Genomic DNA, 26,127 nt, shown 5'->3' with positions numbered 1-26,127 from the left:
GAGAAGTTTCACCCCAATATAAGAACACTTTTTACAGTGAGAATAATCAGTCACTGAAACTACCTCCGCAGGGACATGGTGGAGTCCCCATCACTGGAGTTTTTCAAGATGTGACCGGACAAGGTGCTAAATAATCTCATCCAGATTTCCTTTCCCACAAAAGTGTGGACCAGATGATCTTCCGAGGTCCCTTCCAATGCGGGCCATTCTATGGTTCTATGACTCTGGTCCAGCAGCCTTTGCAGGGGGTCTCGTGTGAAAGGAAAAAAAAAAAAAAACCACAGCATAAAGAAGTGGTCCCACACGGAGAACTGAAGTCAATTATGAAACTTAAGAGTAAGTCTGAAAGGAACACCGTAAATTCTCAAATGTATGGCAAGGCCTGGGTATTAGTGACCTGGTAGTTTCCAGAGTCTCTATGGAACTCTACTCTGAATAAATATCTTTTATGACCCCTAAAATTTCACCCATGGATTCTTTCATTCTTGCCATAAAATAAAGTAACACAGATAAGCCAAAAGGCCTAATAGATCATTACGTACTTGTGACAAAAACCAAAAAGCTAGAACTTTGAAAAAAAAAAGAATTTTAAGGAATTTATTTTTAACATTGAGTTCTTCCACAATGGTAATGCACAAACCAGATTAATAACTTCAATTCTGTCATCTCAGACACTTACTGCAATCAGAAAGAGATACAGCAGAATTTGGATGGTGTATTTTGTTCATAGATATGTTTCTTGTCAGCAGTTTCTGACAGGCACCTCAGGTGATGTTCTAGTCACATCAGTGCGGCCAAATTAATTTATTTGTAATACCGAAGTTTAAGTAAGAGAAGAATTTATCCAGAAGTATTATTTTCTGCACCTTATTTACTCGATGCCAACCTATGCTTGGCAGGTTAAAACAAACATCAATAGTTCTACACATAATACAGATTCTTTTTATGCCCCTGCATTTACATTAGGAATATATAAAGTTTTGCTCTTTGGAACAGTGCAGTTCTGAGCTTAAAGAACTTTTCAACTATTGGACAAAACTAGACCAACTATCTCATTTCACTTTTTACTACTTAATGAAGTCTGCTAGTTTATGCATGACTAACTATCTTCTTTACACTCATTTAAATAAAAGTATGGTTCACAGGCAAAATGGAACTATAACACAGGGGGGAAATAATTCCAGCATGAACTTATTTAAAGAAGGTATCTGGAAAATACTTTATTTCCAACACCTTTCCCATATGGAAATAGGACTTCAGCCCATGTTAGTTAATTCCCTTGATTATTTTCAATAATTATCTGTTGTAATCAACAATTGTTTCACTCGCTAGCTGGCTGCTGATTTGTTTTTCTCAGCAAAAATGTGCAAGTGTCATGCAGAGAGAAATAAGTGTTAATTAGGAATAAAATGAAATGAGACAAACATCATTACCAAAAAGTCCAGGTACTACAGTGAAATTATATGCAACACACTAGCTTTTTTCTAAACAAAGAAATACTGTCAATTTCTTTCAGGTTCAGCTATTTGTATTTCAACAGGTCATTAGAATCTAAATTTAGCTTACTTGTTAACAACTGATTAGAGAAAAATAAAATTTTATAGTCTACAGTGCAGGAAAAGAAATAGGTTCTACCACAGCAATTATTAGGAAATAGCAGTAATCTAAGCTGAGTAACTAACAGCCCAGAAGCTACTCTCAACACCATAATGAAAGAGAAATTGAAGATGATGCTATTTAAGATTAGGAGACAGATAACAAAATGGATTATCTGCACACAGTTGTCTCTCATATCATAACGTTCTTACCAATCTGACCTGCCAAAAACACTGACTATGGGGAGACAGAGGTAGTAGTTAAGTGCCATAAAGCAGCAATCACCTGGAAAACACTCAAATAACTGATCTTCCAAAAATCAAAATCCACTACCGAAGACAGTCTGTCAGTAGGAAAAAACCCCAAAACAACCAGAACAATGATCAGGTTTCAGCTTTATAGAGGAAGGTGGCATGGACTTCAAACAAAGTTGAATTACACACAACGGAAGTAAATAACTTAAGTCAGTTATTTTAAAACTGCACGAAAACACACCTTTAAAATGACTGGATGAAAAAACAATGTCAGAAAACATGCAATACTCTCTGGTTTGTTCCAGGTTTTGCAGAGATTACTGTCTTACATGTACCCACTGAGAGGAAGTTCTGTCAGCAGCAAGTACATAAGAGAAGGGAAGCAAGAAGGAAGGCCATCTAGAACAGCTATGCTACTCCCTAAGTTAATTTTCAAGAAATGGATGCTAATCACAGTACAAATCAATAGGAAAGGGTTGTTGTGGAATAGCGGGCTGAAGTTCAGCTGCAACAATTTGATCTTTGAAGATATTAATCTGTTTCTCCCAGGAAACGGCGGGGGTGTAGTGGGCGTGGGGAGTGGAAGAAGCTGCAAAACAACAAGAATAATTGGAACGACTACTGGCTTTGGCTAGCAGAGCTGAAACTATTTTGCAAGTTTTAAAAGGGATAGGAACAACAACCAATTTTTTTCCTTTATCTAGCCCTCCCTCCAAGTGAATCAGGAAAGGTGTTTTCTTCTGCTTTTTCTAACTCAGGAATACACGCTGCAATTGAGAATAGCTAGTTTACAGAATTTGCGATTTTTTGACTTATGCTAGGAAATTTAGTAGGGCTCAAAAGATTATGAATGGAAACACTTTCTCACTTAAAGGCAAGTCACGTATCTGTGGCCAGGTGCCTCAGCATACACAAATGTTCTGCAAAATTTGAAATGGATTGCAGTGAGATAAATTCCATAAAATCTATTCACAAAGCTGCAGTTAAATTGAAATACCTTGAAATCAATTCCTTAAGTTTACAGATGTAAATTCCATCTGTTTCACCACCTTCCTCTGACAGCCAAAATTATTTGACTAAAACCTAGAATCTACTCTTCTGTTTCACTCACACCAATATAACCCAATTGCTATACTATAGTAAGAGCCTAAAAGGAACTCCCAGATTTGATATAAAAGGGATTTCAGACCATAAAGCAAATTACTTAAGAGACTTACAGTAGCTCTTTTTTTGAATTAGTAGCATATTGACTAACAGAACTCCATTTAAACTGTTCTAACATCATAGTCATAAGGCTTTGGTCTTTAAGTTTGCAAATTGTCACCTCCTCTGCCCTCCTGAAGGGGTAGTAATCTTTGCACTGATGAAAAGGTGATCCAACAACGACGAAAATTTTTTCTATTAGTAAAACTGTTGGTATTAATACTTTTTCTAAAATGTGCTTTCAATAATGCCCCTGAAAGAAAATGGCAGCTTTGTCAATAAATTAAACCTGGACAAAAAACCCTAGTCTTATAGAAATACTCGAGAACTAGAAATAAAATCCTTGTTTATACCACCCAGTGGGCAGTATTTTTTATACATGTTGAAAAACTTTCCCCCATGACACACTCTTATAACAATTTATGGGTAGAAATATCTTACAGGCATCATGCCACCTACAAGAACCCAAGTAATCAGGACAAAATTCTGCCCCATTTTGATCTGTAGCAAAACTTCTATATATGATTTTGGACAGCCAAACTGAGCTAGCTAATGGAAACAAAATACTTCTTAACACTTATTTGTGAATTCACACCAAAAGCCTAGAGTCCGCAGAAGTTTTTAAAAAGCACAATAAATGAGAAACTGCGAACCAGTTATAAATGAGTACAAAGGCTGGAATTAAAACAGCTGCTTACACAATAGCTGTGTTCATTGCATTTGACAGTTCAAAAGGGCCATAGGCCCTTCACCCTTCCAGGAGCTGTGTGCTCTGCCACTCCCCAGCTCCCTACCAGCCTGACTGTAGGGAACTGACCCAGGAGCAAAATCAAGAACCTCATTTTAAGAGCCAACACAAGAGGAAACCTCAAGCAATAGCAGTGCTAAACTTTAGATAGCAATTCGACTTCCAAACAAATTCAAACTTATGGTATTACAGACAAGTTCCAGAAACAGAAGAAATGTAATGGTTTGACCAGTTTTTCCATGCTCCTTTGACAAGCATATGACAAAACTACAAAAACAAAAAGTTACATTTCCTTTCAAAGCTATGAAGAATCCAACCAGTAACATTTCCCATCTTCTGGATTTCAGAGAAGCTGGTAATGAATGATGCACAATTCAGATACCAAACTACAGCGTGCAAAATCAGAGCCTTTCCTAAAAAAATCTGTAATTTCAGCATTTAACTCAGACACACCATTGTAGTACATAAGGAAATGCCATCTGGTGTGTTTATATGACATAAATATGAGTTTAATGTAATAACGGGAAAAACTCACTCAGTAACAGCAACTGAGTCACATGAGATTAAGTATACCTTCAAAACTTACATTCAAGACTCCTGTGCCGCACTCAATTACCCACTAAAAATTCCTTGAAAAATAGTGTCATACCATTCACAATGCAGCAACCTGTGTCCACTAATATTATTAACATTGTATTACAATCCAATTGGTATTTTCATTACAGCAGGAGCAGCTGTAATCATTGTATAACCACAGCTTAAGCCTTGTTTGGCAGTTCAGGAGGGTGGGTGTCAATGTTCCTAAGGAAAAGGAAAAAAAAAAAAAAAAAACACTAACCAAAAAAGCCCAAGAACCTGCCCCAGACCACACATGGCCAGTATTTGTTCTGCTTAAATTCTATGGAACATTTGCCAAAAGTCAAAGTTTTTAATATGGTGGAGACCAAACATGTGGGCAAGAGTGTGACACTTTCATAAGAGGCTACAAAATCCTACTTTCAGCTTTCATATTACTACAATGCAAAATACTTCTGCAGGGGAAAAAATATGTTTATTTCATTGTATATGTTCTAACATTTTAGGCGAGAGGCAAAAATTTCCTACACAAACCAGTTTTCACTTCTGCAAAACAATGATTCACTATGAAATTAGACGCATTAACTCAAAACAAACAAAAACAAATTTCAAGTGGCAAAGTGAAAACCCCCAATATTTACAGACATCTTTCTCACAATCTTATAGGTCATTTCATTTGATTGATCAAGTTTTCCTTATCTTGTCGGCTGGTTACAGCTGAGAAGGAAAAAAAAGTTTTCCATGATTTTCATCCTTACAAAAACACTCCCTTCTGGCTGGTCAGGAAGCAAGCATCTATTAGACACATAAAATTTTTCTTGTACATACAACTCACCTGCTTGGGAAGCCGGAAGAGAGAATTTTTGTAAAATATATCTTTAGCCTGACTCCATGTTCCATCAATGATGATTAGAACAGATGGATTAGAACACATCACAGCGACTTCTTCCAAATTGGTTGCTTCAGCTCCAGGATACAAAATGAGAGTATTGGGATTTCTGCACACAGTTGCTAATTCAGGATACCTTCAATGCACAGACACACAAAATAACAATAATTATTAAAAGTTTTCATGACCAATACATACTTCTAGATATTCCAAGTTACTAACTCCCAGTAATCATCTCAAAATTTTACTTAAGTTTCAAAGAAAGTCCATTGCTCAGCCACCACTTTGCCTTTCCAACACCTCAAAAGTCATTGCTTCTCCCTCAGCTCCTAAGGGGGGAGGAAAAAACCACCCACAAAAGTAATCAATGAAAGCTTGATAAAGCAATGTAGAAGGAATAGTTTCCGATGCTTTAATCATTAATTCTCTAATGTCTATTTGACCCAAAGATGTTTTGAATTGTTTATCAAAATTTAACACGTATTCTAGCAAAGTTTGTTCAAGCACTTGACACAAAAATATTACAATCATCCCATTTTGAACCCTATGTAAAGAACACTAGTAATTCATAGTCCACATCTACAGGATGGGTTTTTTGAAATTTCACCATCTCCATTTTTTTAAATTACTATTCTACAGTTAGAGTCCCCAAACTTGTTCATTCTCTTCTTCCTTCCTGTTGTCTTCTACATTTGGCAATGGTACCAGAGGAATAGCTACTGTCTATTAAGTGTTCACTTAATGTACACAGATTTTCCTTAAGTTTTTGCATGACACCACTGAAGTTAGTTTATAAAGATCTATGAAAGGCATTGTCATTTAAGTGGTATCAGAAGCCTCAAAAACCACCTAGTCAAGTAGGCTGGTACGGGAGAATGTGAGAAATGGCCTTGTAACACGAACTTCATTACTTGTCTTAATCAATTTCAGCAGTACCACATACTCTTCAGAATTGCCTCAGTCGGAAAACAGGAAGAAGTAAAAAGCAAGGGATGACTGTCTGAAGCATGTGACAAAGAATAAGAAATTAATTCTGCATAATACCTCACAGTTACAAAGAGTAACTGATGTGGTAAGAGGAGAAGAGCAATATGTAGTTGAAATAGCATGTGACTATTTGTGCTCTGAAGTGAAAGGGGAAGCCAGTACAGCTTATCAGAGAAAATAACGTGTATCAGAACGAGGTTAACAATAGCCAGCACACAAAGTGGGTTCTCCATGCTACCTATCAAGTACCACTAGGTGCAGGAACACAGACGCAGACACAGGGACGACGTAGATATATAAGTTCACACAGAGAAATTTGTAATGTTACTGTGACCCCACAGCTTTTAAGCCCCAGGAGTTGGGCACCTGCACCACTCCTCCAACAATCGAGAATCTCCTTTCTTGGGGCGGGGTGGGACACAACAGAAAAATAGGTTAGGGAAGAAAGAAATGGTTAATAATGGGGTTTGAGTTGACATATACTGGGTGCACTTAAATCTATGCACTCCATTATCACTTTCTGGCGATATATGTGAAAACACAATTTTATCAGGTTCAGGCAGAATTGAAATGCCTAAGACATTGAGATCCTGAGCTAAAGACTCATATAGGACCATATGGGAAATATCTGAAATTAAAGAAAAACTTAATTCAGTGTACCAATAAACCCGTGGCCAGTATTGCAATATTTGACCATCCTGCTCCCACCCAGCAAACAGACCAGACTGATTCAACACTACAAGGTTCATTACTGTCAACATTATTTACTAAAAAAAAGAGTAATGCTCTTTCCTTCCAAAATGAACAGAAAAGAAGTGTAAATAGGAACAGGAAATCTGTAAAGATAAGTCTGTGGCAAATAGAAGTACATGGAAACTTCCCTGCCCACTATTTTTTTAAACCTCTACTTACAGTATGGTAATTTGGTATCACTTTAGTTTAACCAAGAATCATGCTACACAAAATCAAAACCAAGGGGGTATCTCACTATAGACTACCTGGCACTCAAGGTTTAAATCTAGAAAAACAGTCATTATTTTCAGATGTTTGCCTTGAGAACCCAACTCCTCAAAGAGCAAGGTATCCTAATTCTTGGATAGCAGAGCTTTCAAATCATTACCATATCTTATATGATTAAAAACAAACAAAAAAAAGAATTTTTAAAACTAATCCAAAAGCGTAATCATTATGAAGCACTACAAGTTTATATTACGAACACTTCAACTGAAGTCTTAGTATTTTAAATATGATTCAGTTGAAAGCATTGGTTTTCAATGCTTATTCATACAAAAATCCAGCCATTTCAGTTTACAACAGTTTATATGTAAAAGCAAAGGCAGGGGGTTGTTCAAACAAATTTTGTAAATTTTTCCCACAATTTTAACCTAGGGTTTCAGGGCTTATTATGCATACATTGCCATAAGAACTCAGAACACCCTGCAAACTAGTAGGGATTGCTGCTATCTTCAGAGAGTTTACTATCCATAGACTTAATCCTGGAGTGACTCTGAGCACATGCAGAGAGTGATTTAGTACTTTTTCCTTTCACAAGAACAGGTTCTCAGGAAAATATGCTGCACAACCCCTTCTAGGTTATGATTCACACTGACAGTCACAGTCCACACTAGTAGCTTTATTAAAACATGCATCTTCCATTCATAAAACATGCTTGTTCTTCCTGGCTTAGAACAGCACAGGAAGAATGAGCTAAACATAAACACATAATGATTTGCTTAAAAAGGAATATAGTTTGTATAAAACAAATTTTTAAAAAAAACTGTATTTCTATACAAGTACATCCTGTTAATTCCACTGTAGATTTTGTATTTGCTGGGTTTTAAGGCGTTCCTTAGTGTTAGTTATTGCTAATACACAGTGCAATTAGACCTTTTCTACTCACATACTACCAACACTAAGAATTTGTCTCCCAAAACAGTTTTTATGAACATCCTTCATCTGCATTTAATTAGATCTGTGAAAGAAATGAAAAGTCTTAGTAAGACTGAATTTGTATCTGGTAAATAAAAATGAATCTGTTAACTGAACAAATTGATACGGCATTCAAAAGGCAAGTACCTATCAACAATATCATTTTTCACAGCCACTTAGCAAGAGTATGCTTCTGATGTGCTTGCTTTGGGTAAACACTGTAATACAGTGAATTTAATCACACACTACTTCTGAAATACTGCTACAGGGCAGGATTTTCTCTGCAAGAGTCAGATTTTTTAAAAGGAAATTTACAGGAAAGAATGGTGAAAAATTAGCCATTTCACTATAATGCTGAAATAGAGTTGTTGCCTGCTGAGCTCCTTTGAAAACCTGATCCACACCCTACAGTACTACTTTTTTTTCTATATATGCTTTCACTTGTATGCTTAAGCTTAGTTCAGCATATAAGTAAAAGGACTAGGAATTAGATTTCACCTTCACAGAGCTTTCCTTCTAAAAGTAAGTGCATATAATCCTACTATAAAAACACAAACACTGTTAATATTGATTTTTTTGAATACCAATAATTTATTCCATTGTTTAAGTACAAGAGTGATTTGAGACAAATAGTATGGCTTATTAAAAATACAGGAGACAATTTCATTAAGGCTGATGTTTGTATTCATGACGACTCATGAAATATTAAAGAATATACGCCAGTTTCGAAACTCTCCTCAGAGACACAGCAGAAGCTCTTTGCTCAGTCCTATGTTATGCAGGAAAACTTATTTTTGCTTTTCATCCCTGCCTGAATATTCCCTGCAAAGTAAGGGTAGCATCAAAAACTCAGTATCAGGTCAGTGGGTAGTCCAGACTTCCTTGTTTAGAATGACTAGACAGAAATTTCAGGCCACACACTAGATTACTGCACTAGGAGGTAGACAAGCAACTTCTTAGCAAGACACATCTCTGATCCCAAGACCTCCAAATTGCTAGAGCTGAGAGAATAATTCAGTAAATCTCACCAGGCTTGTAGCCACACTTCTGTGAGCTCTTCATCCTTTTGGGTGGTTTTTGGTTCCTTTTAAATTCAAGTTGCTTTTATTTAAATTCAGGAATATAATCCTGTATTCCAGCTGGACTTGTATATGTGGGGAAATTAAACCCAACAGAAACACAGAGGTAAGTTCGGAGCAGAAGGCTGAGTTAGTATGATAAGCACATGGACAAGCTAGGAACACAAGCGCAAGCAGCCACACCAGAGTAAGCTAGTCCAAGCTACCAAAGGAACAGTCGATGATGATGATGGAAGAATTTCACACAGCAGCTGCCCACAGTTGCAAACATGGTCCTGCTTTTCTTGCCATCTTGTGACATGAAGCAGTACATAGTTTCACAGCACTTATGACTTCAAACATGGCAAAATACAACATGCCTGCTGTCAAGACATGCAGCTTCGGCAGTTCAGATGCAGAATGAGAGGGGATGTTTGTGCTGGGGGCAGCAGTTGCTGTAGACAAGATAGCTGAGCGGCATTCCTCACAACAAAGCTTTGTTTATGTAAGGTATCCACAAATTAGTTTGCCTGCTAGTTTGTGACAACCTGGACTCAGGAACAATTCAGTGAAGGAAGTTCCTCTTTAATTGTAGCTCCTCTTCTCAGCGTTCAGAATACTGACATTTCCTGCCATCTTTGAAACCTCAGCTGCAAATGCTGGAGTGTGACTGTGGCTCAATACCAGGAGACAGTCAAAGACAATGGGCATGGTAAAGAGGCACAGCAGTAAGCCCAAAGGGCTAAACTGGGAGGGGAAGTAGAGGGTAAGGATCAGTGTGGTTTCTGGTCAGTGTATGAGACTACTTTAAGCTACATCTTATTCCTTATCATAGTCCTAGACCTTTACATAGCACTTTTGCAGAAACCTTTCTTAGCATGAAGCATGGCTAACTTCAGAGAATTAATGGGGACTTCAATTTTATCTTCCATTTCAGTCAGAACAGACATGCTGATGGCAGACACTTTGAAGCCACCAAATTTCAAAAGGAGACTGAGAAGCCGAATTTCTAAACATGTACTTTTCTTCTTACAGATCAGTGGTTGACTTTTAAAGAATTCACAGCTTTGTGTTAGTCAGGGCATAAAAGAAAGATAACGCTGCTACCTATGAAAAAAATATCTTAAACAGTCTGTTCCTCCTCAGCCTTTCTCAAAGATGCTGCAAAAGAATGGTATAAACTCCTAACTGAGTGATAACGAGAACGTCCTTCTTAATTTAGGTACTATACTTTAGCATATATCCAAGACTTAGTAGGCTTTAGAATTACTTCGATTTGCATGCTACTTCAGAAACAGGTTTTCTCACTAAAGAAGTGGATGTGGTAAAGAAGTTCAAATACAAAAATCTTCTATGTTAACTTAATTTCCATGAAGACAATCGATTAAGCAAATCCTTAATTTATTTTGTCACACATATTTATGCACTATAACAGCAATTATCACTTGTTATGATTGGGCTTCAAAGCCATGAATCTCAATCATTAAGTAAAAATCTCGGAAGAATATATAGTGAATCTCTGATGAAATTATGAATATACACAATTCACTCATACATACATAACAAGGAAAAAAATGTGCAGCTCTGTAAGATTCCACCCAAGACAAGGCAATCATTTAATTGACTTCTGAATTGCCACTGGGGAGAAAAGAGGGGAGAAGAAGAATACAGCTTAATGTTTCATTTTGGAAGTATTACAACTGTAACAGTTTATAACAGTTTTTAGTTGATGTTACCTGAAAAGACCTAATAATGAACATAGCTTGGTTGCCTGTAAGACATGACTTAGGTTTGTGAATTACTGTAGAGTAAGTATTAAGCAATGTAATTATAAAAATGTGACAGAAGTGACACTTGATAGGAACTAAAGGGACCTTACATTCAAAAATGTTGGATGTTACTAGAAAAAGGGCTTGCTTGAAAAATACACTCAGGTAAAAAGAGGTTTTACTTTCTCTGAAGCCTACAAGGCAGACCAAGATCTAGTCTTTTCTCTCTGGGTCTCTAAATAATAACTAAAGAGGAAAAGAATAAAGTGGAGGCATATGAAGGATCAGATGGCTTGGAGTACTCTTTTCTAACCATTTTTAGGTTGCTAAAAACTAGCAGAGACTCTCCAACACGCTTTCCAAACAGAGACAACAGAATTTTAAGAACAAAAGTTGTTCACAGAATAGATGAGCAATACTAAGTATGAAAGGACAAAAAAAAAAAAAGTTATTATTTCCACAGAAGAAAGAAGTACAAATTAAGGGCACAAAATGCAAAGGATAAAAAAGGAACAAAGAGAATCGTCGCCAAATCCTGAACACTTCAGTGATATCATAAACCGTATGAAATATAAGAAGTATAAGCAAATATTAATATAGATACAACAGAGACTCATTAACATACTAAGGATGGTTATAAAAGCATAGCACAAGTCTATGTGTGTACCACAAAAACTAGGTAAAAAATAAGCACATTAATTAAAACCAGAGCATGAGGGTGGGGCAGGGCGGAGGGGGAGGATGGGGGGGGGAAGAGGAACAAACACGAACCACAACACTGATCTGTGATCCAGAGGCAAAATTAATAATAACTAAAATTAGGAATAAGTAAAACCTCAAAAATTGAATTTCACAGCTGATCTTATCAACAAAGTAATGCAGGCATCAGCACCAACAAACAAGTCAGCTCTTACATTAGAATGTAGGCCATCTCAAAAAGTACTCCACTGCAGTTAAAGCACAGTGTCCTTTCTTACGCAAAAAAAAAAAAAAAAACCAACAGAAATTCAAAGACACAAACATATAGCTGTGACCTAGCTGGAGAAGGTCTACTAAAACAACAGCAAAAGGGGTAAAAGTTTTCCCAGAGAAACTGAATAAACTGAGATTGTAAGTTTTAGAGAAAAGAAGGCCAAAGGGAAACGTAGTTAATAGTCTCCAAAATCACAAGAGGGAGGAAATAACCTATTCTCCATGTCCACAGAGGACAAGAAAAGAAATAATAAGTATAATTGCAGTAATAAAGATTAAAACTAAACAGGGACAAAACCTCACAAGCTTTCTAATGATAATAAGTTCACATGTTAAAACAGACCCACTGAGAATTCTGCACTCTCCTGTACAGGATATTAATACCATGCCTAAGTGCAGTTGATCTCACTTTTGCAGAGGAATAACAGTGTCATCCTGAGGATCTTCCCATCCCTACTTCTCCAACTGTGCTGATATATACGTGTAATGAATATCAAATCCCAACACTGGCCTTTAGTTGATCTTATTCGTAAACTTAATGATTTCAAGTAATCAAATTATGCTGAAGGAATATCCTCCATACAGACAGGACGTTTCCACTGTTCTCACACATGTACTTAACAACCCATGATTTTGCTACTAACATTCATTCCTGGAGCTGTACCTGCTGTATTTAGATATATTACCAGCTTCGAGTTTCCATTAATAATTTGTAGACTTTAGAAAATGCTGGGATTCCCAAGAAAAATTAATTTGTATCATTTACAGTTGCAGTATTCCACTTCAATGCAGGTAACATTTTATTGCAATAATTAAAAATAATATCAGTCTGAAGATTACAACTTCCTCTTTCTATAAATACATAAATATAAAATTTTTTGTCTGTTACATATCTTCCCATGACTGACAGCTAATGTAAAGCGCAAAAACATTATGTGATTTAAAAGATATGTTTTAAGGTGCAACTATGGTCTTGAACTCTCTAAGATAAATACTTGCAATACTTGCTTCTCATACAAACCACTGTTTAGCCTTAGTTTTGGTATGCAGCAGGCACTGCAGGCCTATATAACCCATTTACTCTGATAACAATCTCCGCTAAGCAGAACTATTCAGATTTGTCATTTGTGCCTGAATTGAATCCAACCACTCTGTCATAGCAGATTCATACATTCTCAGGATCGTACTTCAGACAAGTAGCATTTCATTATTTCTGGGATGCATGCTCTTGAGATGTGTAATTTAAACACTATCTTACCTCATTATAATCCAGTTTTTGTATCATAAACATTTTTATTACACTTCTATACTCAGTTTCTCTCGAACTCTCTAAGTGGTCTTAATTCAGCAGGAACCTATTAAGCTTTGCCAGTGCAAAAGGCAAGTGTTCAAATTTTAAAAATCCAACAGTGACATTTAGTAGCAAACAGTACTAATATTATAGAACGCATGCTAATTTATTAGCTGTGGAAAACCATCAGGTTAATGGGAACTTCTCAGAATAACGGGGACCAAAAACCTCAAGTATTTTCAGTATATTAGAAGCCTGACTGAAATTTATGACAAATTGAGTTTTTTGGTGAGACAAAACAGAGACTAATTAACTCTACAAGTGTTTACAGGACAATCAACCAAGCACAGACACATGGGAAAAAAATCAGCCAACAACCCAAAAGAAACAGGAATCTCTGAGTAACAGGAGGTAAAAGTACCCATTCTAGAGTGAGTGGGATGACAGGACACCAGGCAAAAAAAAAGCTCTGAAAACAACAGACTTATTTTCAGTCTGACAACAAGAGATATCATCCTAACTTGTCAAACAATCAGGACAAAGCAGTTCAATAAGCTGAGAAAACAGTTGTTCATCATGTTTTGGATGGACTTTCATGGGAAAAGATCTTTATGTTTATCAATATGAAAGAAAAGTATGCTACAATATCTGAAACAGATTAAAGTCAAGACAAGAATTGTCAGGTCCAGCTTAACGGTCACCATATATCAGAGAACATATCAGAGAATTAGGACCTCTCCTTCTATTACAAAAGAGCACAGATTTGCAAGTTTTTACCATTTGGGCAAGATACAACCACGTGCCTGTAGATAATCAGTAAAAATCAAATGCAGAGGAAAGAAGTAAGCCTATGTGAAACCAGTACACAGCACTGAATCGGAGAACAGCAGCATTATGAAACCAAAATGATGACAGAGGGACAGAAACTAAACAGTTCAAGAATATCAAAATGTAGAAAACATCCCAAGATTAAAAGAAAGTTTTGAAAGACAGGTAATAGGGGAGATGAGACCAGGCCAAGAAAAATCAGAAGATAACATGACACCAGATGAAATAGTTAAGCTAGAAGAAAGGAAGGGATCAGAAAAATACCTTCTTTTGCCAGTGCAGAGCAGAACAAAGCAAAGCCAGCATGGCAAGAACAAAAACCACGCTACTACATTCCATCAATATTATCCTAGAAAAATCATCAGTATTGAGGGAAGACACAAAGGAGTTTGAGGAAGATCTGCACATTTCAAGAAACTGAGTCTTAATGGTGGCAGTACATGTTGCAAAATACACTGGGTTAACTTAAATGAAAATTTAGAATTGCTTAGCTGCAAAGATAGCACAGCTGAAGGAGAGAATAAGGTGACCACAGGAATTAAGTTCTGCCATGGGTGGGAAGGTCAGCTGTACCAATGGAGAACAGGAAGCAGCTTTGGGGCTGACAATCTTGGCAGTGAACACTGATAAATCGGAAACCATCTGACAACAGAGTACGAGCAGAAAGCAGGAAGCTGCTGGAAATTACTCAAAGGGAGGTGGGATTATTTAGAAATCTAAGAGAACATTACATTTGAAGAATTATATATGACTTTGACAAGCAGAAGCACTGAACCAGAGATACTGATTTTAAAAAAAAACAGGTTTTGATCAAGAACTATGAAGCAGAAGTTGTCCTAACTAATGACAGAGAATTTGAGATACCATCAACTAAGGAGACCTAGAAATCTTTAAGTCAAATGTGAAAGGCTTGGATAGGTGGTAGATAGTGAAAACAGTATGGCATTTGTAAAATAATCACACTAAATGATAGTGTAAGAGAGGAAAAATTAGGAAATGCTATCTGAATTTGTGCTGCTAGAAGATTTAAGCAAAGAATGGGAGAAAGACAAAAGATGTCTGTAATTTCTAACACATGAACATACCAAAGAAGGCAGGGGAAAAAGGAAAGGAAATTATGTATAAGTTATGCACATTTGAATGCTGACAGGCCTAAAAGGAGCAATACGAATTGCACCAGCTGTCAATACAAAACTACTATTTAAAAAAAAAAAAGACCTGAAGCAAACAGCAACTATAGTCATGAGAAGAATAAAATAGATATAATGATAAAAAATGCATATAAATATTTTCCTACATTCCTAATGAAAGTAATTAAGTTACACACATTACAATTATCACGAACAGTTAAAATCAATTTGTTTCACAAACAGAGGATAAAATATTCTGAGATATCCATATAAACTAACTTTCACATTTTCCTTTCTAAAAGGTTCAAAAATCTAAGGTACAGGCTATTAGAACAGTCTCTAGCCAAATTTATTGGTAAAACATATTTAGTCGAGGATATAATCATTCTATATAATCCTGTGCTTTGCAGCATGAACAGCACAAAACAACAGCCTATAACAGAAATTAATAGAAATAACTAAAACTACTGCCAATTTAGAAATTAACCAGAGTCCTACCACACAGTTTTGGTAAGTCTGGCTAATCCTCACTATCAATTTTTCAGTGTCTGCTACATGGTATGTGGTCACTTCACAAAGTCAGACACGAAAACTCCAGTTACTATGGAATCAGCCTGAGCTCATGCAAGTGAGGAAGCTTGCTTTGCATAGGAGTTTTGAAAATTTCAGTACAAGTGAACTGAGCCCTCTGCTTGCTTATGCTGTCCTTCTAGCCTATCTCTAAAAGGTGCCTATATTTAATAGGCTCAGCATCTATACTAATAAGGTATGTCAGGCACACAAAGTAGTATTTTACACTTTTACATAAAATCCAATTTCCAATCTGGCAGAGATGCTAACCCCACCCTCCCACACCCCTGACTGACATGCTACTATGACACTGGGTTCATTGTAAATCTATAAAAAGAGTTGAACAGAAAATATTAACAACTCACAGAAGCGCTATTTTTATAGTATGCTGTTCTGTAAGTACTCATGCCAAACTGTTCACTTTTAGCTTAATCATTTTAGCACATCACAGATTAACCCTAATATCTGACAATAACATAATCAGTACAAAAAAGGTGAGAAGTTAAAGTCTTTGAGTACTCAGGGGAAAAAAAAAAACACAGATAACCAACAGAAAGAACTGCTCTTTTAATTCAGGAGCGCCATCTGATGAGTCAAGTCACCATGCAAACATTACATACTTTCTGTAGAATTGAAACGCCATGCTGCAGGAAGAATGGACAAGACTGGGAAAAAATCACAAATTAGCACATAAAAACAATTTGATTAATCACTTCTATCTTTACCATTACTGTATTAATTCTATGTTGAAGATACCAATTTCAAAAAGCTTTGATTATCTGTTTACTTCTGGAAGGACTTGCAAAAGTTGGTTCTTTAGCTTTTCTGTAATAAGGTCAATCAAGAATATGGTACATGTAATCTACATAATTTGTGTATCAGCTTTCAACCACAAGAAAAGGTGACCTGAGAAGATAGAACTGGGTAGAGGGAATGCTAAAGGGAAGAAAAAAAAAAAAAAACAAAAACAAGAATGTGCTTTATCTTTACTCTTTCACCCAAACATAAGTTAAAAAAAGTCCTGATTTCCATTCTTACTGTCATAAACATCAGAGGCTTAAATTTTAAGCTTTCATATCATCCCAGTTACTCTGTAGTACCCATTTCTATGTGGAGCTCCTTATGAAATCCCCTTGTGCTCCTCATTAGTTTTGGATGCTGATTGCAAAGCACAGGAAAAATGTAATTTTGTAGCACTGAGACAAATGACGAAAATTAACCTGCATACACTCGGGTAACAAGCTTGCCTTCCCCCTCAAGAGAGGGGCACTGAAGACTGAAAGAGCTACCCAGCTCAGGTAGTGTGTTCTCCATCACCTGAAAGCAGACGCCTTCTGACAGCTACAGGTTAACAACTGTCAGTTTGCTGGCTGGTATGCCACTGCTAGAGCTGTTGTGATGGAGACTTTTAAAAAATATCAGCTGCTGTGTATGGCTTAATTTTCACCCAAATCCATAATGACAATTATTTATGTTCCCAAAGGTTACCTTGAAGTGTTCTACATTTTCAGAGATGCTGCCAAGAGCTGCTGGATCTTATGATAACACAAATATGGCCACTACCGTTCTATTCTGACAATTTACAGATGTATGGGCAACCACCAAGGACATCACTTTCCCTGGTCTGCTGCACGGTAGGGCTTCTATACGTATGCAGAAAAAAAATGTGTGTGCCACATCACCCCTCCACCTGCAGCCACTGTTCACATGCAAGATCATTGCAAGCACAGATTTAGAGTTATACTGTTTCTATTCCCTTTAAACCCATGCGTTTCTGGTGCAAGCCGCAAAGGACGCAAGTAATATCACAAAACTTCAAAAAAAGCACGTGGCCTTAATGAGCTTCAAAACAATGATACTTATGTATCAGCAAGCACTCTTTAATAATTTTTTTTCTTCAAAGTAACAAACACAGAAGTCTTCCCCTGACATGGGGCAAGGTTAAGTTGTTTGTACAGCTGCTACCAAATTGCTTACAGACAGCATGGCTTTTGAGAAAACCAGAAAAAACCCAAGCCCTGTTTAGTTTAATATGCCATAAAACGCGAGCCGAAACACTGCAATTTATGAGGGTTTAGAAGTCCCACTAGCAGAGATTTTCACCCTAAGAGCAGGGCAGGGACCCGTAGAGCCCTCCCCATTCATGGTAAACACTGAGATGTTTCTACCCGTCTGCAGATGCCTGTTCCTAGAGCACACCACACCAGGGAAGGAACTTAAGTCATTCCAGGTGATTAATGTGAGCTCCCTGAGCACATCTACCCAGTTTATGGCCTGAAAAGATGCTAGAAGTCCAAAATTACACTGATATGATCCTCTCACCAGCTAGTCAAGTACCAAGTGCTAGTTACAAATGAGAAATATGGATTAAAACATTGGCAGAATGCATATGTAGCTAAGGAAAAAAACTATGTTGAAATAACACATTGCAAAGGTAGAAAATAAGTTTTCTCCCCTTCTCATCCTTCCTCCTACCAGGAAGGTGGCAATGAACTCCATGACTGAGCACTCCCAATTTCTGCAGTCTCACGCGGATCCACAGCGCAAAGCAGGCATACTGCAGATACTTAAGAGTGGAGCCATGACTACTACCTAATTACTTTTAGCCCTACATCCAGGTAAGCCAGATCACCAAAATTCATATTAACCTAAGGAAAACTTCCATTTCTTTCACCAGCTTCAGTATATTTTATGGGAAAAAAACAACATAGGAACTAGTAATTATGAATCTATTTAAACTATTTTGAGGCTGAGATGTTCCACAACTGCTTTTGACCTGAAGAGGCTCCTTTAGATTAGAGAAAGATCTCTGGATTCAAACTTGAAGAAGCTTTAATACTATAATCATCACTTCTAAAAAAAATTCTACTGAGATTTACTAGAAGCAGATTGTATTGATAGTGTTCTGCCCTGTGCACATCAGTATGAAAAGTTGCTTCATTTTCAGGTTTAATGGGAAGACAGTAGAATTTCCCTGGAACTTCTTAGATAATTATTACAGTTATTATCACAGAAGACTAATAGAAAAGCAATGTATTTCTAATGTGCTCTGGTTACTACACAGGCAGCACAAAGGTGTGGGAGCACCATTCTGAATCACCTTCTGACATTTTTGTTCACTGAATTCTACAAAAAGTTTTCTCCAAAGATTAAATTTTAGAATTAATGTCCTTCATCAGTATTCATGATTTTATCTGCTTTTATTGAAAATGTATGCAGTAAAATTCCATTGGCATTTGTACCAAGAACTGGTTTCTAATCCTTAGCTTCATCTAATGAAGATTAGACATTACGTGGGAGACCAATATTGTCCAAGGTCTCAGCATAATAAAAAATAATTTAAAGTATTCTTAATGCTACACTCTTAAAATTAATTTTAAGAGAAAGAGGAAATGATTTGAAAAAATACATTCTCTAACAGGTTTTCACCACTGGACTCCCTTCTCAAGTAAAAACTATTGCTTATATTTCAGTAACACCAAATAGTTTGTCAGACAAAGCAAATAGAGTATGAAACGAACCACAGAGAACAGCAAGACAAACCTAGTACCAGGTACGAACAGAACTGCGAAAAGCTGAGAGTTGCAGAGTAACCACCTGAATTTTCCAAGAGCACAAAACTGAGACAGTAAAAGCTACTATCTCGAGGAAGACATATCAAGTGTTTCTGACTATTATACATAATTTATCTTCACTGGAAATCAGAAGCTTGTATCAAAAATTAATATGCACACTTTAGAAAAATTAAGAACACTGCTGGGTATTAGTAAAAACACTGAAAAAATATCTCCATAATTTACAGAGGACCAGAAAATACACAGGCAACCCTGCTCACCTGTCTTCCCCAAAACGTCGACCAACCAAAATTTTACATTTGTCTGGAGGGAGACATGCTGCCAGCAAAGGTACTGTCCTTAACACTCGACTTTCCTGTGAAAAAAAAAGTTACTTTTGAGTAAAATCAAGGAGGAATCCTATGAATTTTTAATATTTCTGTTTACTTTCAAATTCTTTTGACTACCAGACAACAGAAAAAAATATCTACCAGAAAAAGTACCCAATTTTGATGCTTTCAAATCATATTGTTCTGATTGACAGTATTAAAAACTTAGTGTAACCTATGATCATAAATTTGCATAAATTTATGAGCATAAATTTGAACTAGGGTATCAGTATCAAAAACAAAAATGAAACTTCACAGAATATTAAACAATAGGCAAAAACCAGTATTAGCATTAATGTAATAGGGCGGGAAGCTCATGTCTCTATATTGGAAAATGAGGGGAGGGGTTGATTTCCACAAACAGGTGCTAAAAATAAAAGCACTGGTGTATCAGCACAGACAGTGTGAAATACAAACTTCTCCACTCTGCTGTGACTTCACAGTAACCAGCACAACAGCACCAACACTGCCACAACTCTCTGTCTCATGCCATTAGGGTTGTGTTGGCCAGGCATCTGCCTACATCTTTGTGCCACTGATGAGGAAGGTGACTGCCATGCCTCGGTGGGGACGAGGGCTCTTCAGATCTCAAAGACCATTAAAGAGAGCTGCGTTGGAGCAGGGACTCAGAAAGCAGAAGAAGAGAGACATGCTGCCAGCTGAAGGAAACTATCTACTTAGTAAACAGGGCAATTTCTTTCTGTCTTTTGTTTAACACAGCTGGAAACACACTAGTTTTTGTCCAGACAAGAAGTACTACAAACTGAGTTTGAATATTTAGGATGTGAATCTTTGGTCTCTTGTCAAGGAAGAGGGAGCATAGATTCATCTTGCATTTAATGAAGACAGAAAGCCAACACTGGGAGCTGAATGAAAGTTTCAGTTTATTTATGTATCACAATAGGAACAAATGAAGGCTATTAGCTGAATATAGGAGGAGGCAAGATACTAGAGGTCAGGTGAGGATTACAAAAGCCCTAAACCCAGGAAGAAATGAGTTCTTCCAATATTCTCAACCTGAATGTCTCATGATTCAGACAATGAAAATCCAAAGATTAGTCCCTAAACCACAGGATTAATTAATGAAAACCCAGGGGGGGTTTGGTCCGTCTTTTGATTTATGAGCCGTATATCAACAATTCAGTATTTGTGAACACATAAGGCCTTGATTAGCTCTCTCTGGGCAGCTGTTACCTTCCAGAAGTATCAATGTGCAGCTGCCTGCAGCTCTCACATTGTCTTGCTACCAAACTGCTGCTAAATTAGTTCTGTGAAGACTTTTATCACTGTTGCTGAAAACTTTTATTAATTCTGCTTTTCTGATCCCTATCTACTGATCATCTATAAATGAAACATCATGCACTTGAAAGAATAAGTTGTCCTGCTACATCCACCACCACTTTGCACGGCAGCAGCGGCATGATGTCTCTTAGGGATAGCTGAAGATCAAAGTACCTGGGGAGTGACGTGTTAGCAAGGGGAGAAATATCCTTCAAACTACCATTGATTTCTTCTATCTCAGCAAAGCAGAATAACCCATCACCAGTGGTACAGTATTTGTCTTTATTTCAACATAATTAAATACCACTCCACTAGTCAGAAGACTCCCTTATTCCTGAGAATGTAAGAAGTGGCAATAAAAGAACTGTAAGAAAATCAATTATTTGTCTCTGATAAGCAAAACCAAAAGAGCTATCATCACTCAAGGGAAAGTCATTCACCTGTTCCCTCCCATGTCATATCAATACTTCAGAATTACCTTTTATATCAAATAAATACATTCTCTCACCAACCAGGAAAATGGAATTTTCCAATCTAAAAAACAATCCATGTTTACAGGAAGACAAAACATAAAATTCAAAGCTGAAAGGAATTGTTTGAGAACAGCAGCTTAAAAACAGCTAAGTCAAACTAACATTAAAAAAGGTTTAATTTTCTTCATTAAAAACCATTTGTATTTAACTAGACTACATATAATCTATTTGTTATTGGCTATTTTCCACTTACTGGTTCGAAAGCAAGCAATTACTCTTTCCTTTGTTCTTCTCAGTGTTCTAATATGTGATTCACAACTCCTTGTTTATTCAATATTTTACCATTGAAGGACATAAATAGAAATAGGATTGGAGGACTTATGTTGTGGGTTGATCTTGGTTGGCCTCCAGGTGCCCCACCAAGCTGCTCTATCACTCCCCCTACTCAACAGGACGGGGGGGGGGAAATAAGATGAAAAAAACCTCTTGGGTAGAGATAAAGGCAGTTTAATAAAGAAAAGCAAAGGCCATGTGCAGAAGCAAAGGAAAACAAAAAGATTTTATTCTCTACTTCTCATCAGCAGGCGATGTCCAGCCACCTCCTGGGAAGTAGGGCCTCAGCTTGTGTAGAGGTTGCTCTGGAAGACAAATGCCTTAATAACAAATTGCATCCCTCCCCTGCTTTTATTGCATCATATGGTAGAGAATATCCCTTTGGTCAGCTTGGGTCAGCTGTCCAGGCTGTGTCCCCTGCCAATCTGTTGCCCACCCCCAGGCTACTGGCCTTTGGGGGCGATGGGGGCTGTTAGAAGGACAGCCCTGATGCTGTGCAAGCACTGCTTAGCAGTAGTCCAGACATTGGTGTTATTAACATTGTTCTAGCCACAAATACAAAGCACAGCACTATGAGGGCTGCTATAGGAAAAGTTAACTCTATCCCAGCCAGACCCAGCACAACTTACTTTCACCTTTTTTTTTTTTTCTTTTCTGGGAATTAGTGGTACAATTGGTTAGCATAGCATTATCCATCTACAATGACCAGGACAGTCCTAACTAAAAAATATATTCATTACACCCAGCAGCCATTTTTGTTTGACTTGTTAGGGCAATTAGCAAAAATTTTCCACTTGTTTTTGATTCTTACTGCTCAATAAGGAATAATATACAGAAGTAGTAATACAAGGAGAATGTCAAAGCAAATTACTGGCAGTAGATCAATATATAAATTCATTAAATACACACAATCTAAGTTTTCTTCTCAGATGCTTAACAATGAAAATTTTTACACATGTAGAAAGAAAGAAGGAAAGCAGAACCACTTAACAGAAACTCTCTGCTATGCTTTAAGGGTTCTGTCCTGAGTTATACCTATCACTTAGGTCTTAAAAAGTACATAACGGCCTATACTCTGCTGGAGATCACTCCAAGGATGATAAAAGGCAAAAGTAAGACAAACGTGTGCACGGTTCCGTACACCTAGCTATGCCACTGACCTGATGTAAGGTTCGTAACAGTAGGCATGAGAAGGGAAAAAATGACAAAATTATTTTATTTACTTTTACATATATATCTATATGCAAAGGAGAAAAAGAAATTAGTCTAGGCAAATAACTCCTTCACCTTTCCACTAGTCCTGATGGTGGGTTTGGGATACTGGGTTCCTATATGCTTGATTTTTAAATTACTGTCATTATGAACAATGCTACACTAACACTATTCAGAAAACAAGTATTTACCCCTGGACATGGAATGATGAATTCTCTTTGAATTCCTTCACAAATAAAAATCTAATTAATTCATGACCTATTATGCAAAATGGAAGCTGGATGGTAGGATCCCTCACCCAGGATCCACCACTCTGCAATAAATGATTCCTCTCTCTTTCACAGTACCTGATACCTATACAGGTCTATCTGGCAGCATGGCTTCTGGATAGTAAGAATGTGGAGTCACAGACACATTAGTCAGAACACAGGAAATGTTGCCCCTGACTTCCTAATTTACAATCTTGCCTGAATACAAGTCTCAATAGCATCATTTGACCATAGTTGGTGGCTTACTTCACTGCACTTCAGACTTTGAAAGCCAATAAATAATGAACCACATGGAGGATGACAGTCGGCACTGATGTGCAGCAGGGGAAAGGCATTCCCTGTCTGGTTACTTTAATGAGATACTTTTGAAACAGGCTCTTAGAGTGTATCTGTAATGAAATGGCAGACTGAAGGCTCAGATACAGTCCAGAAGGCTTATGCACCTTCAACACTGATTGTATTTGTAGTATGAGCAGCTACAGCAAAAGGACCTATCTTTTGTCAGGTATGCCTCTGCTGTTCTAGAATCAAAAGCATCACCTGTGATCATCTAAGACAAACACTTTCAAAGATCATTGTAAGATATTCTTAACTTCCAACCATTTGTTTGGATTTATCACTGAGGCCAAGTGCCCTCGTATAGTCCAGACAGTTAAATTTTGCCTCTCAGGTGGACTGTCTTCAAATAGAGTGCTCCTCCAATATTAGTTTATCATGTGAATTATCATTATGTAACATATACTAATGGAAAAGTTGCATCCCATTGTAACAGACAGCTGTTGTGATTAATAGAAGTCCTTTCAGAAGGAGATAGGAGTGTTGTATGAAATCTAAAAAAGAACCTGCAAACTTTTTCTAATACCCTCCACTGTGAATAAGAAATTCAACAAAATTCAAATGCCAGTTCAAAATTCTCTGGCACATGTTTAAAACTCCTTTTTCTGCAAGTGACTTAAGTATATACTTAAGTATTTTTGAAATAAGAAGTAACACAACACAATATTCTCTTATAAACAGCCAAGTGAAAATCACAGCTTTCTTATTTAGGGATGAAATATGAAACAGTTTCTGTTTTGTTTCTCTGTGAAACTTTTCTCTAACTTGCTCTTCTACATTCTACTTAAGTTCCTTCAGGCAAAAACTCTCTGTGTGCTGAATGAGCTCCTGTATAATGCTGAGTAAACAGCCAGACCCAAAGTGTACAGGTTTCTAAACTTCACAGTCTAATTTGTAGACCCACCATCTATTCAGATCTGTTTAACTGCAGTCTAACTTCTAAAATCCTTATAATCCACCACCATACTCCACTGTTAACAGACAAGAAAACATCAACATAAATTCTCCTACTAGATAAACCAGAACATACTGTTCTGAGCTAAACTACAGTTTTTCATTGGCTAAACAGCTAAGGTCATCACTAAGATGAATTGCCTAATTAATCTTTTTAATAGAGCACTAACGTCAATAAAAGACCACTGGTATAATCAAAACACATTCCTCCCTGGATCAACTCTGAGCACCTCTGTGAGACATCATGTCAAGATTAATTCCTGCAATTTGTACCAGGGCAAGCAGACTTCAGATTCTAGCAGGACTATTCAGATAAGAAAAGATGTCTTCTGTGCATGGACGTTGCAGTAATAAGGTGTGATTTCACAAGATACAATAATTCAAAAGAACTGAATAAAAGATACAATAACTCAGGTGAACTGGCATTTCAATCATCAAGTTTAAAAGGAAAAATCATTATATGATGTTAACGGCATAGCTGTTTGTTCTTGCTTCCCATTTGCTGCATTAAGATTCTAGCTGAACTCCAACAATTAGCACAGCCTTACTCACCTCTGCTGGATGCTGAATTATATACAAGCAGGTGGAGACCTTTAGTGGATGTATTGGCAGGAATGGACATAAACACACCTTCTGAGGACGGCTATGTGAGAGAAGGGAGTGAGAGAATAACAAAAGCAATCAGCAATTTATGAAACATGGCATAAAATACGTTGCACAAATATATACCGCATCCCAAGAGGCACACTAAGAACTTCCCCTTATGACACAGTGTATTAAACCTGATGTAATTTTTCTTTCTGAAACTCCTTCTGTTTCTAGAAATAAAGCCGCAAGGTTTTCATTGAAATAGAGTTTTGAGAACAGTGTTCAGATCTCTTCTGTGGCCTGGTTAGGATAAAACGACTCTAAAAATCCTTTCATCATCTTCAAGAAGAGCAACTTACTAATATCCATAGCCCAATCAGAGAAGTCTGTTACTGCTTTTCATACCAAGTTAGTGTTTCAACAATTTGATAAATTACTATAATAGTCTATATAATATTTATAATTTATATAGTATTTATAATGCATTATTTACAATAGAAAATTTTAGAAGTATATACACACAAAACCCCAGACAAGCTATATTTATGATTGGGTTCATTTTTTATAATTCCATCTGTCATGGTTTGACCCCAACCGGCAACTCAGCCCCACACAGCTGCTCGCTCACTCCCCCTCAGTGGGATAGGGGGGAGAATCAGAAGGGTAAAAGTGAGAAAACTCATAGGCTGAGATAAAGACAGTTTAAGAGATAAAGCAAAAGCTGTGCAAGCAAGCAAAGTAAAACAAGGAATTTATTCACTGCTTCCCATGGGCAGGCAGGTGTTCAGCCATCTCCAGGAAAGCAGGGCTCCATCCAGTGTAACAGTTACTTGGGAAGATAAATGCCATAATTCTGAATGTCCCTCACCCTTTCTCCTTCTCCCCCAGCATTATACGCTGAGCATGACATCACATGGTATGGGATACCCCTGTGGCCA

The 26,127-nt window shown here is 37.1% G+C and overlaps 1 protein-coding gene across 1 annotated transcript in view; it reads right to left on the bottom strand.

The window, feature by feature from the left end:
* DTWD2 (DTW domain containing 2) overlaps positions 1–26,127 on the bottom strand; it is an 89,319-nt gene that overhangs the window by 37,532 nt on the left and 25,660 nt on the right. Inside the window, exons 2-4 of the mRNA XM_064438112.1 lie at positions 25,154–25,244; positions 19,636–19,730; positions 5,213–5,402 (exon numbers count right to left, since the gene is read on the bottom strand). Coding sequence (XP_064294182.1) covers positions 5,213–5,402; positions 19,636–19,730; positions 25,154–25,244 — 376 coding nt within the window. The remainder of the gene's footprint in view (positions 1–5,212; positions 5,403–19,635; positions 19,731–25,153; positions 25,245–26,127) is intronic.

This window comes from Phalacrocorax carbo, chromosome Z, assembly GCF_963921805.1.
Source record: "Phalacrocorax carbo chromosome Z, bPhaCar2.1, whole genome shotgun sequence".
In the NCBI taxonomy this organism is placed as follows: Eukaryota; Metazoa; Chordata; class Aves; order Suliformes; family Phalacrocoracidae; genus Phalacrocorax; species Phalacrocorax carbo.
The sequence above is the reverse complement of the archived record's forward strand: the minus strand, read 5'-3'. Positions and strand labels throughout refer to the sequence as shown.